We start from the raw sequence: 18,093 nt of genomic DNA, 5'->3' as shown, positions 1-18,093 counted from the left end.
CAGTCCACTTGAAAATCATACAGAAACTACTTCTGAAAGATTCTTCAATCATAGCATCTGTTCTACCATCTGTTGAATGTCTCAATAAAGTGGACCTTGAAACTTTGTTGAAAGTATTTGAAGCTCGACCAGAACACTGAAGTGTCGTACCCAACTGACCTTGCAGATGTTTAACCAGTATTTCCAAATGACCAGAAGCAGGTTCTGAAAGATTACGTTGTCATTTTTTAGAGAAAATAGATCAACATAAATCAGTTACAGAAGTTTTTAATCAGGCTGTTAAGATTCCATTAGATCTGACTGCAAGTATTTTATCATGAAGTTCACAACTGATAAGACAACTGGAAGCATCTAATTTTTCTTTTTTTGAATTCTTCCACAGCTGTACCTCAAAACAATGGTGTAACATACACTGAAGAACCTCAAAGCACAATTAATTACAAACTAACAATGAAAGTCTAGCCATCCTGTGTTATCCTAGCTAAGATCTTATGAAAACAAAACCTTATCATAGATTTTCCATTTTAAATGCCAAATTGGTCACTAATGAAATCTAAAAATATTTTATACTGATTTAATGATGATGTACGTGCTTTCACAAAATCCTGCAGCATGCAACTTTGCACGACACACATAATATGCTCATACTAAAAAGATGACATATTTCCCATTAGAAATAGCAGCAATGGAAAATGACAACTTATACAGACCCACAGAATATAATCACGACATTGTTCACTAATGCCTGCCACCACTGTTAACTCTACCCCAGAAAGTCTCGAGAGGAAGCTAGATATAGTAGCAGAAGCTGATGAACTTCCAGCTGCAAGGGGGTGGGAGAAAAAGGAAGCAGACTGATTAGTTGAATAGATTTATTGTATGCACATATTCTATGGTAAAACCCTGTATCTACTTCAACATAAATTTTTTTGAGTCATTTGACTGTTCACAATTCAAATACAGGAAAATGCTATCAGACTAACATGTGTTTGTTCAGCAGGAAACCCTTTCTTCAAAATGTAAAATGAGGTAGTGAAAAGCCAAAACTTCACTAGAATTGTTGTACTGTTATTCCTCCAATGTGAGGAGGACCTTTTGATGTTCTCCCATCACATTAGAAAATCATCTCCTAAGTTCAAATGAGCTCCAGAGAAAAATACAATACAGTAATAATTGCAATGCAGTATTCTCTCTCCTTCCAAGGTGCAAGACATTATCACACTACTTTCTTCAACTTAGCTGGCAGATTTTATTCTCAAGACACAAATATTTTCTTCATTTTCCTTATGTGTAATGAATACAGCGAAAATATCCTAAAGCAAATCTGTAAGCCAAGTTTCTCATTCTAGTTGCTGTATTTCAATGCCAGAGTCTACATAAAACCTATTTTGCAAAATACACTGGAAGTTGACCTGCACTTCAAGAAAACAATTAACTGAAAGAGACTCCTTTAGGCACTTCGCAATTCACATAAAAATCACAGCCTTTAAAAATTGGGAGCAAAGAACTCTGACTACCATTCTCACTAAACAAGGATAAAATGTCATAGTGGCTATTTAATTCCTGCAAATGTCCAAAAAAAAAAAAAAACCCACCAAAAAGTAAAGCAAATTATTTGCATGGTATTCATTTAAAATACTGTATGTAAAAGGACATCACAGATGTTTCTGCATTGCAACTGCTTTGTGTTAGAAGTGTTCTGCTTTCAAAGCACAGAGTTTGTCCACATTTCACTTCCACTTTGAAGCCAGAGATCAGCTCCTGCTTGCTCAGGAAGGAAAGTAAGTTGCTGCTATTCTGTTCTAGGACTGAGGGGCAATGTGCCAGGCTATCCCACAGCCAACAGACCCACCATAAATCTTCATTCTTTTTTATTTTTCCTCCAACAAAAAAAAATTAGTAACTAAGGTTGAAAAGAAATGCAATATCCAGGTTATGTTTGAGACAGTAATTACGTTTTAAAATTCATGTCACTGTCAGTATTGATGGATATCATTTACAGTATTTGAAGCTAGCTCTTTCAGTCAACCAGGACGTATAATTTGTATACTATTGTTATTAAACTTCTTAAATTAGACTAGTGCAATTACAAACTGATTGAGTAATGACATTCAAAATTAAAGGTTTGGAGCAACAGTAAAACAACCCTGAAATTCAGGCAGCTATTTGATGGACTCCCTCGGCAAGTTAAGTTTGGAACGAAGATTTGGAGAGGAAGCAGACACCTAAAAGAGAGTTGGAAGCACCAAATATACCAAAGGTAAACCAAATTCTATAGAAAAATATTAGGCTTCTCCCCTTCTTACATCCTTAGGTTCTGTAGAAGACCAGCAAAACACAGTGTAAATGAAATTAGTAAAACCAAACCTGTTTGATCTACTCCACATGGTAGCATTACATACTGCACTAATACTATAAAGAGACTAAAGCCTTGTACTACGAATGAGCAAACAGCATCTTCTTCCATTAAGTAATTTGAAAGAACAGGCACCTTCCCATTCCAACCAGCTAACTTCATTTCTCTTTAAAAAATTAACCAAAAACTCTTAGATGACTTAAAGTCTACAGCAAAATCTGAAGGCGTTTAAGCATTTCAGGATGGGATTTATGGCAGAGTTCTGAAATGGATACTCCTAGTTCCTGTTGCTTTTACTGGAATACTTTTATGGAGAGTCACTTTTTTCCCACCCTACCCTTTTCCTTTACTGAATTTCCACACAATAACTTAGATCTGACCATCACCGGACATCTGAACAACAATAAAAAAAAGTTACAGCTGGATCCTGTATTAGTCCCAGCTGCACAGGATCTTTGGCTGCTTTCAGAAAACAAGACAGCCAATAGGAAAACAGTAGGAGAATTTCTTTTAGCAGCTTACCTTCGAATAAATTGTTTTTTCATATGCTACTACAACTAACTATTTTACTACTCAATGCAAAAAATGTTATTCTTCCTATTTTTCACCTCATTTCTAAAAAAAAAAAAAAAATTAGATTAAAAAAAATTAAAACTTCCTTCTTCAAAAACTTTTACTACAAAATGCCAGAAAATAATCATCTCCATATGTTCTTTCAAGTCTAACATACCACAATGGATAGATCTGCCAAGTCCACCCACCCACAGGCTCTATAAACTTGAGAGTATTATTTGTATTTAATTTGGATTACCAATTTCACCCAACCTTTCCCCTTCATAACACGTTACTTTTCTAGCTTTACCACTCAGGTAGAAGATACAAAAGGAAAAGAAATAAAGTTTTCAGCAGAATAAGAACAATAACATAATGCATACTCACTTTACTTTGAGTATCAGTGAATTCACAGCGGAAGGACTTAAACCAGTCCTTTTTTTATGTTTGCTCTTATAAAATATCACCTAATCTTTTAAAACATTCATGTGATACTATGTCATTTATTGGTACAAGACCAAGACTAAACATTGCAGTCTTTCCAGCTTACATTGCACAAAACGAGAGTGAAGAAAGTTACATGTATTCTTATTAAAAAAAAAAAAATCTCACTGGGAGTGGGGAAGCTTCCGCTCAGATATTTAAAAAAAGAAAGTTACTATTTTTAATGCACAAAAATCCACTTCCTATCGCCAAAAAAAAAAAATCAAATCCATATGTTCCATTCATCTATCCTTGCTAAAACATGTACAGCACACTGAAATGTCAGCTGCCCAGAAAGGCTGACCACACATAACACATAAAATACAGGCTTAAGACACAGCCTGAGATTCCCAGATTACAGAATTAATCAGCAACGTCTACACGAAGAATAAACTCCTCCCATATACCTGGAACCTTTTAATCTCTCCCTTCTGTGACTGCAAACGTTTCCACAGACACAAGAGCCAATTCCCTAAACTTTGACTAGCCTTGGCTACCAGTTTCAACTTCCACTTACAAAATAGTTAATCTACAAACTGCAAATCAGGGACAGCGGCACAGCTGATTAGAGATGGTGGGAACACAAGCACAGATACTTTCCCTCTCCCCAGATGAATGCTTAAAAATGCTGCAACTACATGACATGATAATTTTAATGACCAAAAGGGTATAGTAGGTCAAAACTGAATTGCAGAAGAGGAAGTTAAATAATAATAAAAGTTCTGTAAAGTAACACAGTTGCTTTTGAGTCTATAAACTTATACTTCCATAAAACGGACTACTCATTTATGCGTTTACATGACAGATACCACATGCAACGTGAGTTTTCCCCAATTAGTATATACTGGGTTTGCAAAATACAAGACTATATCAAGAATTATTTCAGCCTGATAGAGGCTCTTGAAGGCAAACTTCTGAAATATGAAGTGCTTGTTTTGGGTGGGTACCAAGCAGAACTCTTTCAGTTAAAAGAAAAGAAAAAATAAATTTAAAAATTGAACTAAAAATAAGAAAAATGTAAAGGGAGAACCACAAAGCAACAGAAAGATGCTCATTCACCTACCCCACACAGTGAAGTCCATAGATCTATTCACAGATCTACTACAATGGATCATCAGCACGCAGGGTTTGCACACAGCAGCTCCTGCCTGGATCAGAGCCAGAGGAGCACTGCACATGAACAAGAAAGGGGTCAGGTCCTCCTGATCTTCTCAAGACAGACTGAGAATGCTCCTGTGCAGGACCCAGCCCCTGTCTTGTATACATGAGGAGTTTCATGGCTAGAGGATACATTTAACTTGCAAAATTCTTCCCCAGGAATGGAGCTTCTCCTGAACAGAGCCACCATCTCTTCTTACGGCCACTGTGGTTTAACCTCAACTTCCTGGGGAAAAAAACTTTCCTCCACATCCCCTGGCTGGGCAGTTGCAAGACACTGGAACAAAAACATGCAGCAGCTTTAGAAATTCAAAAATTGCATTTGCGAGTGGTCAAAGCTGTACTCAGAGTACATGGTCTGGTGGGAAAATTCCTCCGTGCACAGAATGACTGGGCAGGAAGCTCATTACAACAAACTTACTTGAGTAAGAAAGACAAAAAACAAACAAAAAAAACCCCTTACTTGGAATCCAGCTACTGAATATAAGAAACACTGCCTCAAGCAACCATAATTCTTTATTTTATAGTATCCAATGCAACTACAAATACCCCTTTTGAGAATTCCCCCTCTCTTGTAGTAAGGCAATGGGATCTGTTTATGTCAGAATTTGACTCTACAGACAACACTGATTGTGAGCTAAACAAGGACCTTATTAAGGAACATGATATCTACAGGACATGAAAGCAAAAATGTAACAGCAAATAGACTCTTGAATACTTGAATTCAACAAGAAAACAACATGAATGGTATTTTGCAATATGAATCAGATACTAAAACAAAAATAAATTGAAATCTGCATTCTAGAAGTCACACTAATGAGGCAGTTGTATAAACTGTAGAGGTGAATCATTAAGACATTACATCCCACAGTTCCTCTTAGAGAAAACAGTGTGAGGCAGTTCCCTTACTTGCATATGCAAATTTTTTTCAGCCTTTTTTTGTGCAGGCATGTGTGTGAGAACAAGAGTAAGCACAAGAGACATTGGACACATTTGTTTTCCTGCCCATCAGCTCCTTCTGCCAAAGTACGCCTCGCACAGTACTCAATTTCAATCTCATTTGACTGAGGAGATGATGTTCCTACAAGCTGTGTGAAAACTAGCAGCTGGATAGAAGAGACACCAAAACTAATTCCCACAGTTACTGTTAGCCTCTTCCATACCCTCAGATCAGCAGACTCACAGTTCAACATTTCCACACAGCTTTTTTGTTTTGTTAAGACACTCAATGTATTCCATCTACAAGTCAATACTGGTTTCTCCATTTTTTTATTAAGAACCTGCACCTGCAAGAACAACAGCAGCTCCTCGAAATCCAACCAAGCCCTTGGACACGACAGCAAAAGACAGATCTGAATTCAGATTCAACTTTCACAAATGGACTGATCTCAGATTCTTTTTGAAGAATTGTTAGTAAAATCAATAAAATCTATCCTCCTTGGGACAATTTCCATTATGCTGCTAAATAAAAGAATCAGCTTAAATTCTTCCATATACCTGGCATAAGATAACTATTTCTTTTTATAATAAACATCTGAAAATGAGGCTAATCACTAAAACCACACTAAGAAGGCCAACCTGTTGAAAAATTAAATCAAAACATCTTCAAATCCGAGATGAGATTATGATTTAGATTTCCCAAGGTTCCAGCATGCAACGTTTCCTGTTAACTCATGAGATCCTACTGAATTTGCCAAACATTTTTTTCCTCGTAAATACTAGATAACATTCCTGTCTGCCTTTCAACGTGTCAACTTTGACTGGAAAACCTACCCACTTATATTGTACCTATTCATAAGCAGATATCAGAAATTCAATGAAATTGTGGAAGCAGCTATTTATCACTTTACTTTCCTTAAATAAAACTTCGTATTAGCAAATAATGTGCTTAAAGAACCTCAAAAAGTAATGAAATAAATGTGACACAGATGTTCACAAAAAAAAAAAAAAAAAAAGGAGAGAGAGAACAAGAATGTTTTTACTTCATAGCAACCAAATAGGTCAAGCCATTTCCTTCTTCAGGCAAATCTCAGAGGACCACAAAACACATGGTTTTTTAGTGGATTTTGTATGTCTATCCCACTAAGAGGAAACACTGCTGTCCAAAAAAACTTGCAGTACTAAGTTTTCCCATGAAATTGTTGAAATTAAAAAAAGGAAGTCATATGCAATTAAAAACAATTTGCTAATGTTAAAATTATACAAATGGCATAAATAAATACTCTTACTACCTCATTCATACACCTTTCCAGTACAACATATTGCTCTAAAAGAATGCACAGTGAAGTCAGAAATGCCAACAGTACATCTCTTCACACAACTTCTCTTTTGCTTCTGTAAAACAAAGTAAAACACCACGTGTTCTTCCCTTCCCTGGGATCCCTGTCTCACAGTTCTATATATTGACAGGTTTTCCTAATAATCCAGCTGCCAAGGATTTATTTTTATCCTCTGTGAATGAAGCACATGGTCATTAGGTCCAAACTCCTCACTATAATTAGTGCAATCCTTTTGTACGTGCTTAAGTACTCATGAACTGCAGGGAGACAAAGCAAAGAAGAAATCATTAACCATCACATTACTTTAAAAAGAAGGAAAAAAATCCATATAGATTCATTCAATAATCACAAAATGCTAACCCGTGTGCTCGCTGGTCCCATGCAGAAGTCTACAGAAAATGTGATCCCATAACCAGATTAAATCTGTTTGTGCGTTCCAACAGGAAAATTAATATTGCATAGGAGAACATAACTTATTTCATAAGTAGGTCAATACTTTTGCATTGCCCTTTCACTGCCATTTTTATTACAACTTCCCTACAGACTATTTTTTAAGAAGCAATGAATTACAACATCTCACTACTTCCTTGTCAATAACCACGCGGGATGCCAGCATGTGTCCACAGACATGAAAAAGAGGAAGTGGGTGGAAACAACATTAAGAGCTCTGTTTTAGACTCATTAAGCTTAAGACGACAATTACACAATCTTAAGATGTCAAACAAGCCAACATTTTAGCTGGGACAGATGGTACTGGATCCAGAGCACACAGAGTATAAGCTGTGAGTCATCAGTTTAAATACGATAGTTCCACTCTTACTTGCAAATTCGATTATCCAGAAACAAGATGTAGAGAGGAAGAGAGCACTAGAGCAAGCACAGGGTCCTGCACATCTTCACAAAAAAAGCTGGAAGTAGAAAGATCATCTTCCAAATGAAAAAGCAAGTAAGACAGGAGGGGGAGGAAAAAACAGACAAAGAAGGGAAGAAAAAAAAAAAAAAACAAGCAAGATTTCAAAAAGAAAAATATAGTAAACAGTACTAGAGGCAGCTGGCAGTACAAAGAGGAGGAAGGGAATGTACTGAGTACAAGGGGTCAGGACAAGCGTGGAAAGGACCTCCAGGAGATACTCTTCAGAGAGTGACTGCAAACAGCTCATTCAATGACTCCCAACAAGGAAAAGAGACGAGTGGTAGTTCAAACAGGCCTTGGAGTCAAAGATGGGGCATATAAAGAATCAGACTAAACCATGTTTGCATTGGGAGGGAAAAGAATGGAGCAAAAGATTGCAGCAGGTAGGATGGAGCTACAGTTTAAGTGAAACATTTTAAAGCTTTTCAAACCTTTGTGGTACTAGGAAAGGAGAGACTTACAGGACAAAAAGATGGCAAGCAGAATCATAGAATGGTTTGGGTTGAAAGGGACCTCAAAACTCATTTCATTCTACTCCCCCTGCCACGGGCAGAGACACCTTCCCCTATCCCAGGCTGCTCCAAGCCCTGTCCAACCTGGTCTTGAACACTGCCAGGGATGGGGCAATCACAGCTTCTCTAGGAAATCTGTGCTGTGTCTCACCAGGCCCATAATGAAGACTCTCTTCCTAAAATCTAATCTAAATCTACCCTCTTTCAGTTTACAGCCATTACGCCTTGTCCTATCACTACACCCCCTTGTAAAAGGAAGAAAATGGAGGAAAGTAATTTTTTTTTTCCCTTGAAAAAGCATTCAAAATCATAAAAAGAAAGAAGGGGAAGCAATAAATATGATGGGATTGAAAAATTTTATGTGAACTGCAGAATATATCTTGAAAATCACTGTGCTGTCTCACCTTCTGCAGCCTTTCAATTGGTGAAAGCTCTTGGAACTCCAGTGGTATTAAAAGATTGCAATATCCATTTGGTAACAGTGGCCCACGGGGAGCCCACTTTCATGTGGCTATCACTGTGATTCCCAGCCGTTGTTGTGCAAAATACACTCTGTTCCTGCCTGTAAATCCCACAGCTTTCTTTCCCAGTTGTAACAGTACAGACAGATGCTGTTACAGGCACGCTGCTCCCCTAAATCCACGGCGCGCTTACATTGCTGAGCATGCCACCAAATACCATTATATAACAATACACCAAGTCTGGCAACCAACCACCTCTGGAAACTCTATCAGCAAAAATTTCACACTTTCTTCCAAGTCACAGCTAAAAATATCAAACATTAGGCTAAGAAAAACTTAACAAGTTACTGCAATTAACAAGCACATTTTCTGATACCACCAAAAATAACTATTACGTACAACATAATTGTTAATGCCTTATTATGATATTTTTTACTGCAGTGATAAAACAGTAAACGGTTTTGGGGTAAAAATTAAGATCCTACTGAGCTGACAGATAATCTGAACAAATATGAGATTAGTTTAGCATGAAGAAATACCTATTTAGCAAAAAGAGACTAAGCATGAAGCTCTGCTAGCTGGTAAAAGAACACAAAAAACTAAATTACATAAATAGACTATCTCTGTATCTGTTCTTTTTCACTCCCTAGAACCAAGTGGAGTGGTCAGTCCAAAACTCAGGTGCTTTTTTATATTCTTGGGATTTCCCCAAAGTGCTATTTAAAACTACAAGCCCTCCTCTGAAGGACTTTTGGGACATGTTTTATTTAAAACTACTGGTACAAGTTATCCACTTTGATGAGTAGGGAGTGAAACATATTTAACGTTCTTCTGTGTTAAAACACATTTGTTTATAATAAAAGGAACTCATAAAATAAGAAAACATGCAGAATTAGCCTTAAATGCAAAGCAAATGTCTATAACCATGAGGAGGCCACATGGCCTCTGATACCTTTAAGGTCTGCCTTTGAAAGACATTACAACATGGAAAGAAGAGATGAGGCTGCTCATGTCTAAAATATAAATATATATATATATTTAATCAATTTAAAAACTTTTTTCTAAGAAAAATCTGGGTCGTTTGTTACTTTTAACAGCTTTTACTTGTAAGTAGGTAACTGTTTTGCCCTGCAGAAGAACAGAAGTCACCCTGCTAAGTCTGGTTTGGCAGCAAATCCACTCTCCCGAGTCCTCTGTACGACGATCTGGTCTCTTGGTGTCTCTCCTAATGAAGGACTCTCTACATTCTGTCCTCATCAGAGATCCAACGTGCTACCTGGCACCATCGCTGGCAAGTACAGCCAGCAACTAACAGAGCTTGGCAACCCAACTGCTCTGACCCAGAAGAGCTTCAACATTCAGAAATAAAGCACAGAGTTTGGGGAACAGTAGGGAAACCTCAGTGGCATAATTAGTGCTATAATTTGGTCTATTTGTCAAGTAGAAGCAGGACTTTAACCTTCTGGCATGTCTGCTTAGAGCCCTTTGTTGAGACAGCATAAAACAAACATACAGAAGCTGGTAAGTACCCAATCTTGCAGTCTTTTTCTAGAGGAATGGCACAAAATTGAATTTGGGGGATGGAAAACCTGCTGGATGACTAGAGTCAAATTCAGAAAACAAACAGAAGTTCTATCCTGTGCCTCCAGCACTGACTGTTTATACATTTTGACCTTTCGCAGAGGATCACTCACTCACTGAGCAACCACACCAAGAGCACTATTGAACGCAAGGGTCCCGCTCACTGGCACCGCCACCAGCTAGCTGTGAGCCTGTGAGAAAAGCCACTCAAATCACACAAGACGTGGTTTTAAACCAAGTGGGGAGAGGGAGGAGGAGAAATTTCCTGGACTGAGTGAACCACAGAGATATTTTAATCAGGACACAAAAGAAAGTTGAGCCAAACACCAACTGACTCGGATCATATAGCATCAATAATCCATGCACAGAGGCTCTGCCGAAATCAATGGGAGGCTTGTGTGGAAGTGGATTGTACAATATAAATGCACAGCCCTGTTTAGAGCTCCACATACAAAAGAGAAGGAGGTACTGAGAACAATTTCTTTAATTAGCATTTCTCTTCCATCGAGTGCTTCTAAAATAAAAAATTCTAACTTTACACAGCTCTGTTTTCATTCACAGTTTTTATCAGAGGTGGTAAAACAACTGACCCCATTTGACAAATAAGAGAACTGAAGCATAGGATGCAAATCAAACTGAAGAGCAGTGCAGCAGGCAGAGCTGAACTGGGAATAGCAGCTTACCTTCTGAATCACACTTTAATGTCCTAGATATTTACATGCTTATCTAGTTCAAGTCTCTAATTAGGGTGACTCTGTGCAGCCTAATAATTTTGCACACTTCCTAAAGTACCTGTGCACAGTGATAAGCTTAGCTGTAAGAGTTTCCCACTCAATAATGTCAATTTTATGAGGATTTAGAATGTCCTGCAGAAGTTCAAAACACGGGACTGCCCTGGTCAGAATCCGAAGGGAGTCTCATTGCTCAGGTATGACAAGTCTCATTACTCAACAGCAATAAAGTTTTAAAACAGGCCATCAAATCCACGCGTTTCCTATCATTAAAGAAAAAAAGGGGGGGGGAAAAACCCAAACAAAATAACAGCTTGCCAATTCATTAGCTAGAAATGACCTAACTAATCCTGGTGTTCCAAATTGACATCGATCCCTAAGAAAAAGTGAGACTGGGTCTCTATTCAAGAATAAAGTACAATACTTACAGAAGCCAGTGTAAAATGTCATATACACCAACTGCAAAACAAAATTCCAGTCTCACTTGTCTGCGATTGCTTTACAATGAAGCTGAACATAAACTATACTGTAGTTTGACCCAAAAAAGCAATCTGTTTATTAAAGTGATATTAGTTTCACTTGCATGCTGGAGGTTCAAATCTGGCTTCACCTATAGAATCACTGTTTAGCTAAATACAGACTGCCTCCTCCCCAGGCCCTGAGCATTTGTCCTCCCATGAAAATCCAACTTTGAAATGCTTAACACCTTTTGAAAGATTAATTCAGCAGTATGTCCACTTTCTAGTTTACATTTTGCACGCGATTAAGTGCTACATTACACAGGGTTAGTGCAAGTAACAAGCGTGTTCGTTTCCCTGAACTATAGATGCAAGTCCATAATACTGTAAAAATAACGTATTTTGAGTTAAATGAGCTTTCTGCTCTTTACAATTACAGTGTTCAACTGCTTTGAATAATAACTTTTCAGAACTGAGCTGTTTTGTCTTCAGCTTTCCTTTTTCAGATTCTTTTTTTTTAAGAGTTGAGTCTATCACTGTCAAAACAAGCAGAAATGCCTGCTGAGAAATGGCCACATTTCCAACCCACTGCTTGAAGAATTATTTTTCTGATTCATCATAGCATTATTTTTTCAAGTTGTCAAAACAAGCACCACACCCTCTTGATTTCCGAGTTCTGGGTAATTATATTTAGAATTAGCAAGTACCGCGCAACTATTAATCATACAGCGCTTAGCCCTTACTTTACCTATTTAGAGATCAGCCAATGCATTCAAAGGCCGCCTGTTTAGCATTTGGTTTAAGATATACCCCCATCGCTCCCTTCTGTACCACCACGGCACAGACGGTCACAGACACGCTGAATATAGGGCAGGCCATGCAGTCGATCCCTCTCCCCCAGGGCAGGATCAGCTCCTGCTCACCCACCATTATCGCTGATGATACACAAGAACTGGTTATTTCAGGCAGCAGCTTTACACACGCACTCGCAAAACACATTATAAATTAAAGGAGGGAAGCGTGTGGCACGTCTGCAGTGCCTTAAACTGGGGCAGCGCGCAAGCCCGTCTCCAAAAGATAAAAAATACAAATAAAAGCTTCCCCAACATGCGAGTCCGGATTTTCTAAAAGTAGTATCTGGCAAGGTTAACGCCGCTGCCTTTGGAAACAGTTCACCTCGTTTAAACTGGCTGAACCACCCCGTGATTATCACCGAGCCTCCATTAAGATGACACACACAAACAGAGACCTCGCAGAGCTTAATTACTCTTTTCCCTGCTCGTACACCGCCAGACGCACACTTTTTTACCTTTTGCCCCTTCCCCTCTCACAGCAGAGGAGCAGCTGCAGCAGCGAGCGCGGGACTGTCACGGCAGCGGGGCCGGGACCCGCCTGCCCTGCCCTGCCGCCCCCGGGAGCGCCCGGACCCGCCGCGCCCCCGCCAGACCCTGCCCGGGCACGGGGCACAGAGACCCCATTGTGGCCCGGCCCCCGCCCGGGCGCTGCTCGGTAGCGCCGATACAGCGGCTCGGCCCGGGGGCGCCGGCAGGACGGGGCAGCACCGGCGGCAGGGGCCGCGGCCGCTCTCAGGGGCTCCTGCCGTCCTGCCGCCCGCAATGCCGGCTGAGGGCCCGCGTCCCCCCCGCACGAGCCCCGCACTCACCGCCGCCACCTCCGCCACCCTCTTCGTCCATGTTGGGATCGCGGGCAGGGCGCTCCGCGGCGGCCGCGGCTCAGGGAGGCCCGGGACTCGTTCCACTCGCTCGGCGCCTCGCGGCCGCTCCTGCTCCTTCCCCTCCTTCTCTTCCTCCTCCTCTTTTCCTTCTTCTCGTCTTCTTCTTCCTTCTCCGCTGCTACTACCAGTGCCGCCACTCTCTGCTGCTACGCTCTGCCGCCCCGTCCCTCCCCGCCCAACCCTGCCTCAGCCCCGACAGCCGCCACCGCCTCGGCCCAGCCGCCCGCCCCTCTCATGTGACCCGCGGAGGGCGGAGGGGAGGCGGCTCCGCCCGGCCCCTCCGCCGCCACCCCCGCGCCACGGGGTCGCGGCCAGCGCCGCGCTGCCCGTCCCCCTCAGCGCCCCGGCCGAGCCCTGCGGCGCAGCGGAGCCTCTCTCCCGTCTGCCCTTTGCGGTGTTCCGTCCCCGGCAGGTCCCGCACGGCGCGGCCCCGCAGCGCCGAGGCCCCTAAAGCGACCTGCCCGGGGGCTGTCGGGGGTCGCCGGGGCGGTCGGGAGCGAGAGGAGCCTGGGTTGAGTCACTTGGGTTCATGTCGGTGGGGGTCGTGTTTTGGGGTCTGCAAGAGCGAGAAGATGTCTGCACAGCCCCTGGCTCTTTTGTGGGGTTCTAAAGACTCCTTGGGCCGTTTTAAAGGGAAGCGGGGAAGAGCGGGAGGAGACTGGAAGGTGAGGGCTGAGCTGGCCTGAAGCAGCGTGGTGAAGGGGGACGAGGTGGGTTGAAGTCTCTGAAAAAGAGCCCGAGACATCTGATGTTTCTGCATGTTTTCTGCTGATTCTTGCTTGCTCCTTGTTCTTGGGCCTGGTGCTGGGTGCTCCCACTGCCACAGGGGTCATGGAGAGTCTGGTGTAGAAGTGGGACTGTGCCCCATGGGCGGTGCAGGGATTTGTCTCGGTGAGTATTGTGTGTGTGGATAACAGAAAATACTCTCCTGGTTACTGCCCTAGGAGCCAGAGCATCTGTGGGATTTCTTTAATCTTCAATAAAGAAGATCTTCAGTGAGTTTCCTACCATGGCAGTCAGGGTATCAGCAACCTCCAAAGTCTGTAAAGGTAAGCAGAACTGTACTGGCGCACATCTCCCTTCCTCCCTTCCTCCCTTCCTCCCTTCCTCCCTTCCTCCCTTCCTTCCTTCCTTCCTTCCTTCCTTCCTTCCTTCCTTCCTTCCACCCCTTATTATTTTTAAAAAACTGTTCGTGTCAAAATCTTATTCAGAAAGGAAGCTGTGGGAGGAAAGGGTCAGCCAACAGGAAAATACCAGGTTTTTCATTTTCCTTTTGTAGGCTGGCACGGGACAGAGCACCGGCTAGGAAGCTGTGTCAGGAGCACTCACCTCTTGACACTGCTGCTAACAGCTGGTTATTACAGCCCATTTTGCCGAGAGCTGAGGTTTGGCTCTGACAGCTGCTCTGGTGATAAAGTGTTTTACCTCATCTAAAAATCATAAACCTTTAAAATACCCCTCTTTGTCTTTCATATTTTATATTAAATATTGTTATAAGTTTAGTAAGTTAGTTATAAAAAGGATATGATTACATAAAACAGAAGCATCACCTTGGTAAGAGATTTATTTTGAAATGCATGTCTATAAAGTGCTATTACAGGATGGTTTAAAATAAGTCTTAATGCAGATGAACTGACAGCGGGCTCTGAATATTTTTGCACACTGAGCAAACTGTTCATTTACGTTAGTGGGGAATCTGGTTCATGACAAAAATTCTAATTTTATAATTGATCACAGATTGTTTGCTTTCATTTCATTTATGTTGTTTTACACCTTTATATAAAGTATATGCTTTTATGTTCTTGTTTCTGTTTGTCAGCCTTCCTTCCTTCCTCCCTTCCTTCCTTCCTTCCATCCATCCTTCCTTCCTTCCTTCCTCCCTCCCTCCCTTACTATACTTTTGCTACGAGGAAAATTCTAGTCCAAAATAAAAAAGCCTAATCATTAATTCTAATAGCAGGGGAGAATGAAGTGTGGAGAACAGTCCTCCTCCCACCCATTCAGTGCAAAGTTCCTGTTCACCTCACGGAAGCAATACTAGTTTTAAAACTCTCCCAATTCATAGCAAATATAAAAATTATTTTGTTATGCAAAGAAGATATGAAAAATGTCTGTCCTAGTTCCAAGTGACCAGCTGTAATATTTTATAGAAACTTCTTGGTGAAATCCAAATCCAAACTCATGAGATATGGAAAATGTTCTTTATTATACGTTTGTTATTAACCTGAACAGGGAAATTTTCAGTATTTTGCTGAATATATAGCTTACTGTGTTGGAACTCTGGAATAGATGTCATTCAATACTCTCTCAAGGAGAATCTGTTCTTTCCAGTCCTGCCTTAGCAGGATGACTTATTAATGATACATAGTACAAAAGAGTATTGAAATTATAGTGTTCTCTTCAAGGCTGAGTGTCTTTGAAAGGATGGCAGATATTCCTTAAAACTCTTTCATTCATGCTGTGTGTATCATAAATAGACTTCCTTTTGCATGAGCCTTATCCTACAGATGTTCTAAGCATAAAACTGTTAATTTTGTGTACAAGGCGCTTTAGTGGACAAAGCTGTTCAATCTGTAGGTGAGATGTGTCATAGAAACTTTTAAGATCAAGCTTTTCGCCCTGTTGCCTCATTTTCCTGTGTATAGAGTAAAGTTCATGTCTGGCTGTAAACCTAACTAGGTCAGGAGTAGATTTTTCGAAAATGTGTAAAATCAAGTAAAGAATTACAGTCACAGTTCTACATCGTAGCTATAGCAGTTCTACCATAGCAGAACTCCTCCCTGGTTTTTGGCAATTCAACAGCAACAACACCACTATCATTAAACACAGGGTAGTTCCTTACCAACAAAGATTCCAGGAAGCAATACAGGTTACAATCTCAGCAAATTCTAAGACAAACTCCAATAGATTATTTCCTACTCATGTGATTAATTCTGTCACATCTGCTTTGTTTTCTGGAATTTTGCTCGTTCCTCTGCTTTGAAATACATATGAATTTTAATTATTTTTTCATATTATTGAGAGTTTCAATCAACAGTTTTCTTAAGATTGCTTGATTTTTTTTGTTTCCTTTCTTGCAGTGTCTTCTGTAGTCTTAGCTCTGTTTTTACCACCAGTGTGTTTGGCAGTTTCATATCCACAAGTCTAACCTTCTGTGTTGGAAGAACTTCATAGTCTGTCATTCATGTAAGTAATAGTCTAATAGCAGGTCTGTTTAAATTATTTTTAGTGGAAAATTGGGCTTTCTCCAAAAACTGCTGTTGGCAGGGTTGATTCATCAATGGTAAATGTGGTTGCTTGCAGAATTTTTGGGTAATATACTTTGTCTTTTTTTTTTTTTTTGGTCCCTCTTTGGATAGTTCAGTAACTGTTCTGATTCAGTTTCCACTAAGAAGTAATTTATCATGTCATTTTTCATTTTAAGGGTTCAGGAGCACATCTGTTATGGCATTTGTCCCTTCACAGAGAGCCAGTGAAGACAACTGAAACTTACATCACATTTTTGTGGTCTATAAAGCTCATTAAATATTAAGCCACTTCTGTGGGTTTCAGTTTGAACCAGATTCCAAGAGTAGTGAATGAAAATAAAAACTATACGATTATAGATTTCATAAAGTTTTTATTTCTAATCAAAAGCATGAGCTATGAAGATGTTCATACATGGATAGTAGCATTGTATTCAAGTATAAGAAATACAATTCTGGATTTTTTTATTGCAGAAAGAAATGAAGTAACTGTTGGGCCATCAGGCTGGACGTCAGTATCAGCCACAGGGAGATGGAATAATGCTCCTTACTGTTGGAGGGAAGACTTTGAAATCTTTCTGAAGGAGGCAGTCACTTCCATGCAGGTATTCCCATTTCGTGTGTTCAGGCAAGACATGACTAATTTGCAATTCTGGCTTAGTGTGATTTCTGTTAGATTTGGTAAGAAGGATAGTTACCCTTAGGGAGAACAGTTAATCTTAAAGACATGAACATCTGTACAATCTTGATAATACATTCTTAGAGAATATAGATCTGTCTTAAAGAATGTAGGTCTATCCCAAAGAATATAGATACATCTTAAACAATACAGATGGTGTGCAGTGTTTTGTAGTCTAGACTTGTTTGGTTGATTTTACAACTTGCTCACACAGATGCTCTCACATTTTTAGAAAAATGGTGCAAGCATTACATTTCCTAAAACAACATCTTGTTGATAGAATCAGTCATTGATACCCAGCCATTGTAATAAAGAATAATTTTGTTTCAAATCTAGACAATCAAACAGTTATTATTTTTTAAGAAGCATTGCTTAATAGTTTCCATGCAGGAAAGTCTTTGTCCATCAGCATGTCTTTTTTTTTTCCCTGTTTTTTTTTATCAGTACTTGAATAATCTGGTACTCTTAAACCCCTCAGGCAAACTCTTTGACTTCCTGTGCTTGGCAGATGGGTTTTAGCCATGTATTGTTTCTTAAAATGTTTGTGTTGTCACACGTATCATATTTTTCTCAGCTGGAAAAACATTTTTATAGAAAATCCTGTTTTCTGGTTGTCTCAAAGGTTTCAAAAGTGCTTGTACCTTGCATTTAGGCCAAAAGAAATTTACATGCAGGTATTTTATATTGCTTTGGGGAACATCAGAGCTAAAGCTTAGCAAGTCAAACGTCTTTTATGAATAGTGCTTTTTTGTATGGATAGGAAGATAGTTCCATTCAAATAGTCAAAACCCCCAAGAATAAACATACCTCTCTTCTAAGAATTTTGCAGGGGTTTCTCTCAGATTACCTTTGAAATCACATCCTGAATTTTATTTGCAGTTTATTTTAAATTCCTGGTCTTGACACATTTGAGGGTTTGTGGTTTTTTAAGATTTCTAAATGAGCTTTAT

The 18,093-nt window shown here is 40.1% G+C and overlaps 2 protein-coding genes across 2 annotated transcripts in view; one reads left to right on the top strand and one right to left on the bottom strand.

The window, feature by feature from the left end:
- CYTH3 (cytohesin 3) overlaps positions 1 to 13,359 on the bottom strand; it is a 48,874-nt gene extending 35,515 nt beyond the window's left edge. The window contains exon 1 of the mRNA XM_048320479.1: positions 13,148 to 13,359. Within this exon, the coding sequence (XP_048176436.1) occupies positions 13,148 to 13,178 (31 nt within the window). The 5' untranslated portion in view covers positions 13,179 to 13,359. The remainder of the gene's footprint in view (positions 1 to 13,147) is intronic.
- On the top strand, positions 13,177 to 16,405 carry LOC125334411 (translation initiation factor IF-2-like). The gene is made up of 3 exons (XM_048321230.1): positions 13,177 to 13,884; positions 14,164 to 14,268; positions 16,300 to 16,405. Exons 1-2 carry the CDS (start codon positions 13,177 to 13,179, stop codon positions 14,200 to 14,202), a joined length of 747 nt encoding a protein of 248 aa, XP_048177187.1. The 3' UTR covers positions 14,203 to 14,268; positions 16,300 to 16,405.
- Positions 16,406 to 18,093: the final 1,688 nt, after the last annotated feature.

This window comes from Corvus hawaiiensis, chromosome 16 (assembly GCF_020740725.1).
Source record: "Corvus hawaiiensis isolate bCorHaw1 chromosome 16, bCorHaw1.pri.cur, whole genome shotgun sequence".
Classification (NCBI taxonomy): Eukaryota; Metazoa; Chordata; class Aves; order Passeriformes; family Corvidae; genus Corvus; species Corvus hawaiiensis.
This window is presented reverse-complemented; position numbering and strand designations above follow the sequence as displayed.

What these genes read in the sequence shown, in the direction of transcription:
- LOC125334411 (XM_048321230.1), top strand. Translation starts at nt 13,177, where the DNA reads ATGTTGGGATCGCGGGCAGGGCGCTCCGCGGCGGCCGCGGCTCAGGGA. An exon ending in GAGCGGGAGGAGACTGGAAG is followed by an intron (nt 13,885 to 14,163) that starts GTGAGGGCTGAG and finishes TTACTGCCCTAG; the next exon opens with GAGCCAGAGCATCTGTGGGA.